Raw genomic sequence first — 6,315 nt, 5'->3', positions numbered from 1 at the left:
TGGACCCAGATGGGTCTGGAGGAGAAAGTGAGGTTGGTGACCTTGCACAGCCCTCCCTCACTCAAATCAGTCAACTGCAAGTCATGTCATCATCTCCCTCATGTCATGGCCCTGTGGTCCTCTTCGAGAACACAGGACAAAGACAAAGCCCTACTCAACATGGCCTCAATCTTTCAGCTTTCATTACACATTACCTCCTCCTCATCCTGCATTTTGTGATCCAGTCAAATTGCCCTCTCTCTGTTCCTCCTCCATCCTCCTACATACCTTTGCACTGGCTGTCACTCAAGCCAGCAATTCACCTTCTCTGTCAGCCCCTCAAGAATCCTCTTTGTTTAAGATGCAGCTGAAGCTCCACCCAAAAGCAGGAAGCTTTTGCTAAATCCCTCAACTGCTAGTGCCCTATGGACCAAACTACTTTGCGTTTTACTACTGTATTTATGTTGCTCGAAGTTTTATATGTACTTGTCTCCCCCATTAGAATGTAAGTCGATTGTTAGTAGAGACCACTTCATTCTTGGTACTCGAAATCTCCAGGGCCTAGCACAGTGTCTGGAATAGGATAGTGCTTCATATTGTTTTAATTATTGTGCCCAAAGCAGATTAAAAGTAGGTAGAGAGAAGGCAGATGAAGTATGATTGGGTGGCTTGGGGTCAGCCATATATGGCAAGCTCCCACCAATCAGCATAGCACACATCTCTCCCCCAGCTTAAAGGTCTGGTAGTGAAAATACATGAGGAAGGCAGGGTGGCTCTGCAGGAAGATGACAGTGAATCATTAAAAACAGTAAATAATTGTAACAAGAACCAGGGCACTTTTCTCATGCAGAATATTTAAAAGACTTATAGGAGCTTCCAACTTTAGAACCAGAGATCAACTAGTCCAACACTTTCTGCAGTTGTAGAAACTGAAACCTAGAGGTTAGCTGATTTAACTTGCCCCAAAGACACATTTTTTAAAGTGGGAGAACCAGAAATACTACTAAATGAAAACAATGCAAGGTATAAATTTAGATCAATCATTCATTCATTTAACAAGCATTTTATTTCGTTCCTCCAAGCCAGGCATAGAGCTAGGAACTAGGCATACAAAGACAAAAATGAAAAATGTCCCTGCCCTCCTGGTATTTATGTTCTATTAGAGTTCTAAAAGTAAAATATTTACAAACTATGTCAAACTCCAAGCAGATAAAGTCATTGTTAATTTATTCTTTCGGAATTCTTGATACTCCAGAATTAATAACAGTACACAATTGTAGGCGTATCACCAAACTCTGTCTATGGCACAAAGCATTTAATAAATGATTCCTGAATGAAGACTGCCTCCAAAGTTCCAAATAGCAACTTATTCATTCATTCATTCAACAAGCAAATACGAAGACAAAAACCAAATAATACCTGTCATAGATGGGTAGAATGTGTAGAGCACGATGTGCACCAAGCCTGGAAAAACAAGACTGAAGGGTTTTAAGTGCCAAATAGAGAAGTTTGCATTTTATCCTAAGGCTAACAGGGAGATGACAAGTGGACCTTCTTGGGTAGTGGAGTGACTTGGTCAGATGTGCTTTAAAAATATGAATTTGGTAGTTACATGGAGGATGGGTTAAATAGAGGAGAGGATTGAGGCAGAGATACCCATTGACTGGATTTAAAAGTCACACAGGAGTTCTCAGCTTATGCAACAGTTGTGAGTGTAACATAAAGTCCCTCATAGTCACAGCAAGTCATTATTTGCCCCACATTTCCAGAAGTCCCCTAGGAATCAGCGCTTTTTAAACTGTGGGTCACAATCCCATATGGAGTTGCGAAAAATTTGGCAACAATAAGAGGTTTCCGAATGAACAACAACCAAAAATTAATTAAAAGTCACACATGTAATAACTCCTAGGTGTTTCTGGCAGCACTTGCCTGTGTTGCATCTCGAAACTTCACGGCAGCGTTGGTTCTGAACACAAAGCAGTTTGCATTGCGCATGTCATCAGGCCCTGCAACATCAACGAATGCTGCCAAAACTCGAAAAGGGGTCAGGAGTGGGAAAAGTTTAAGAAGCCCTGCCCTAGTTAATAACATGCAATGAGCATGGCAGAGGAGATTCATGAAATAGTCCCATAGTCCCTTCATACAGATTGGGAATTTAGGGTCCTCCCTGCTTGTTGCATGTGTGATTTGGGAACATATCCACTTTTGCTGCTTCTTAGTGGTAATAAAGCAGAACATGGAAACCTTAAAAGTTGAAAGTTCTGCTGCATACAAGCTAATTAATGAGAAACTGGGCATCCTGCTTCTGCCTTTAATGTTTCCTTTACCCATTTCTCATGTAGTCACAATGGGAAGAAGGCTTTTTTGTTCTTACAAAATGACAGTTCTGTTTATTACAATAATGCCTTCTTATAGTTACATCAAACTTGTACTTGGATTATTTCACTCCACTTCACAACTGACCTATGATGAGATAGGCAAGTCAGGTAATATTATCCCTATTTTACAGACATGGAAACAGACTCAGAAAAATTAAGTAACTTGCCCAAGAGGTCCTAGTTAATCAGTGGCAGTGCTAAGATTTAAACCTGTTTAGTGTGGCTGCTATTACAACATAGATTTTTACAATGATACCCTATAATCAAAAAATCAGTTGATGAGCTCTCACGGTAATAAGGATGGCAAAGTTCACTAAAAACAGATCAACAAAATCCCCAAATTCAAATCAATAAACATTTATTAAACATCTATTATGTGTAAGACACCATATTAAGTACTGGGGACCAAAAGACAAAAACGAAACAGTTCCTGCCTGCAAGCTTTTATTCTGGAATTGTACAGTGCTAATGCACATACATATATAAGGCAAACCATGGAAGGCAAGAGCATTAAAAACCATGGGGGTTGGGAGGAAAGACAGAGAACATTAACAGGTTTTATGCAAACAATGGTTCCTGAATTGATCCCTGGAGGAAAAGGAGGCTTCTAGAAAGTGGCATTGGGGAAGCAGGGCATGCCTGGGTATGGGGGCAGCTTGTATGAAAAGTCCTGAGACAGATTCTGAAAGCAATTTGGAGTTATGCCCCAATTAAAGTCCTTTGACCCAGTGGTATCTTTACTAGTCATATGCCCCAAAGACATTAAACACAAAAGGACACATATGTACAAAAATATTTTTATCAGCACTTTTTGTAGTAGTAAAGAAGTGAATCTAAGGGGGTATCCTTAAATTCTGGTATAGGAATAGGAATATAATTGTACCAAAGCAAATGACAAAAAGAATGGGTTCATAGAAATCAGGAAGGCTTGTATGAACTGTTATAGAATGAAGTGAGCAGAACCAGAACAATTTATATTACTATAATATCATACAGAAAACCCGTTTTGAAAGACTTAAGAACTCTGAGCAATACAACAACTAACCACAACTCCAGAGTATGGTGATGAAGCACGCTTCCCACTTCCTAAAAAAAAGTGACGAAGTAAAGGTACAAATTGATACACATATATTTTTTCAACATAGCCTGTGTGGATCTGGTTTGATTAACCATACTTATTTGTTACAAGAAAGTGAGGTTTTTTTTTTATTTTGGGGAAATCATATTTACAATTGGAGGAAAGGGGGAGCTAGTTATAGTGATGACAAAAAAATGAAGAAAAGAGGATCAATGAAGCACTGAAGAGAAATGCACAGAAAAGAAAGATGAAGGTTCAAAAGGAGACACCAATTAGCAAGACAGATTTTAAACTATTTGAAGATATCATATGCTTTAAAAAAGGAAGCAAGCAGGACATAAAAAAGATTAATGATTTCATACGCAATCTTGTTTTCTCTTCTTTGTATATGGAAATGCCCATGTCTGTTAACGTTTGTTAAACAGTGTGGAATGAAAGAAATAATTCTTTTAAAAGCTAAGAAAGTACATTAGGAGGACATGGAACATAAATAAGTTTGTGAGAAAACACTTTAGGAAGATGTGAACATAAGTTTGTGAACAGTCAACAGACCAGTTTGGTTGGAGCATAGTGTATTAAGGAAACGGAAAGAAGATGGATGTCAAATATGTTGTGGATATAGAATCAATAAGACTTGGCAACTGGTAGTGTTCATCCTTCATTTTCAAAGAGGACCGCCAACATCACAGGACAGTGTCTTAACTCCTGTGTGAATTGGATTTAAAAGAGGCAGAGTTGCACCAAGTTGTCTGCCTCATTCTCTCTTCTAGTCATTGAAGTTAAGTGGCAAAAAAAAGTCAGGATGAATGGTGATGACCTGGGATGCAGCAGACTACTTGGCGTCTTTGATGTATGATCAACCTACACAACATACAGCCCACACGCCACTCGTGGCCCACCAAAGGATTCTGGACAGCCTACGAAAAATGTAGAGGATGTAAAACAGGCCTATACGCCCGTGGCTGTATGTTGGGCAGGCCCGCTCTAATTGTTCCACAGCATCTGCCTTTAGCTGCCTTCACGGCTGTTACAAAAAATTGTTCTCATCTGCCCATTCTGCATGGGGTTCATCTGTTTGGGATAGACATCCCCCTAACTCACCAACAGGCCAATGGGTTTGAGACCTGTTACTGCTGCACATGCTACAGCTTCTTGGCATCACAGATTAGAGTTGGGTGACACCAAAAGTGGATAAACATCCCTAAAAAGGGCTTGGCAAGCCCTCACACCAGAGGTGCTAGTCCTCCTTGATCAACCCATACGCTAGTAGGGGTGAGGGAGAGGGAAGACTAAAGAATGGCCTTTAAGGTTATGAACCTTAGCAACCAGGAAGATGGCGATAACCTCACACAACTTCAGAAGCATGGAATAGATGGGATTTTGGTGAAAAGCAGTGGGAAGAAGAAGACAGAAAACTTATCATACCCTCAAAAAGCTAAATAAGATACTATCAGATTCTTAGCCATGAGGTATTTGGAGGCTTTCCCATTCAAATTCAGAGTACACTGAACTCTCTTTTAGAAGTAAGAAATATTCAACAATTCACATACATAATCAGATTGTCATTTGAGATGTTATTTCAGAAGTTTAAAATTTTTTAAAAATCAAATGATGGTTGATAGCTTAACAGAGGAAAAAAAATCTGTAACCCTACTACACTATATAATAGGATCTAAAATTGCATTAATTCAGAATCAGCAAGTCTTATTTTTCAGAGTTCTTGAAAAATGTATCTTGTTGTGGTAAAAAAGGAAAAATTAGCAAAGGTAAGAATGTACTAGTGATGGCAATGTTTGAAGAAGTCTAGTATTTCCTTTGCATTTGTGGTATTCCATGATTGTCCTTTCAGGGGTCCTTCACAAATAGATATATACTTTCTTAAAATCTTTTCTCCTATTTCTCGAAAATCCAAGGAATCTTTGAGTGGAATGATGCTTGTCCCAGGTCCATTAGTGTCTACATCACAATTTTCTGGCTCTTCATTTACACAATACTTCAGTCCCCAATAACACATTTCTCCACTGTACATCATGGCCAGCAAATGAGTGTCACTGAACACACCTAGAAAAATCATTTAGGTTGAGATTACAATTACAAAATTAAATTTTAAAATATTTCCTTAAAGCTTTCTGTAACAGCCTCTCTATTTTTAGTTCTTCCCATGTACAACAAAACTTCAAATAACCACAACTTGATCAATCAGATAGTCGGCTAAATGGCAGTCTTTTGTCTCTATTTCATTTTTGGAAAATGTATGCCACAATACAACAAACTGCAAGAGCTACATGTTTTTATGAAATTTCCAAAATACACAAAGTTCATCCCAAAATCATACATTTTCCTTCTGCAACACATTATGCATTACACAAGTGTTAAAAATCATGACTTAGAAGCATTTCAAGATTTTCCATAGGAAAAAAAAAACATTTTTGCCATGTCTAGTATACTTTATTGATTATGGCAATAAAATGCATTAAAACATTTTAGAAATGTTTTCAGCTAAGGTTGATGAAACAATAACAAGTTTCTAAATTAACCAGAATATCCCAATTACTGAATCTAGATAAAGTTTTCAAGTATAATTTAACCATCATTAATAATAAAGGCTTGATGAATTATAAGGAGATGAAATGTGGTTAAAAAAACATTTAATAAGTACCAACTATGTACAAAACACAATGAAAGGCTCTAGGTGTATAAGACAAAAACAAATTAGTCTCTGCTTTCAGGTTATATCCTATTAAAAGGATAGAACATATACAGAGATGAGTAATAAATGGTAATTTGAGCAGAGAGAGCACTAATAACTGAGGGGATTGGGGAAGGCTTCAGAGAAAGTGGCACCTTAAAGGAAGACAGATAGGAAGAAGTACATGTCAG

The 6,315-nt window shown here is 38.0% G+C and overlaps 1 protein-coding gene across 1 annotated transcript in view; it reads right to left on the bottom strand.

The window, feature by feature from the left end:
- Nucleotides 1–1,009: 1,009 nt before the first annotated feature.
- The window catches only part of C1H5orf51 (chromosome 1 C5orf51 homolog), a 34,186-nt gene continuing 28,880 nt past the window's right edge, over nucleotides 1,010–6,315 (bottom strand). The window contains exon 6 of the mRNA XM_036741219.1: nucleotides 1,010–5,496. Coding sequence (XP_036597114.1) covers nucleotides 5,213–5,496 — 284 coding nt within the window. The 3' untranslated portion in view covers nucleotides 1,010–5,212. The remainder of the gene's footprint in view (nucleotides 5,497–6,315) is intronic.

Source organism: Trichosurus vulpecula, chromosome 1 (assembly GCF_011100635.1).
Source record: "Trichosurus vulpecula isolate mTriVul1 chromosome 1, mTriVul1.pri, whole genome shotgun sequence".
Taxonomy (NCBI): domain Eukaryota; kingdom Metazoa; phylum Chordata; class Mammalia; order Diprotodontia; family Phalangeridae; genus Trichosurus; species Trichosurus vulpecula.
The sequence above is the reverse complement of the archived record's forward strand: the minus strand, read 5'-3'. Positions and strand labels throughout refer to the sequence as shown.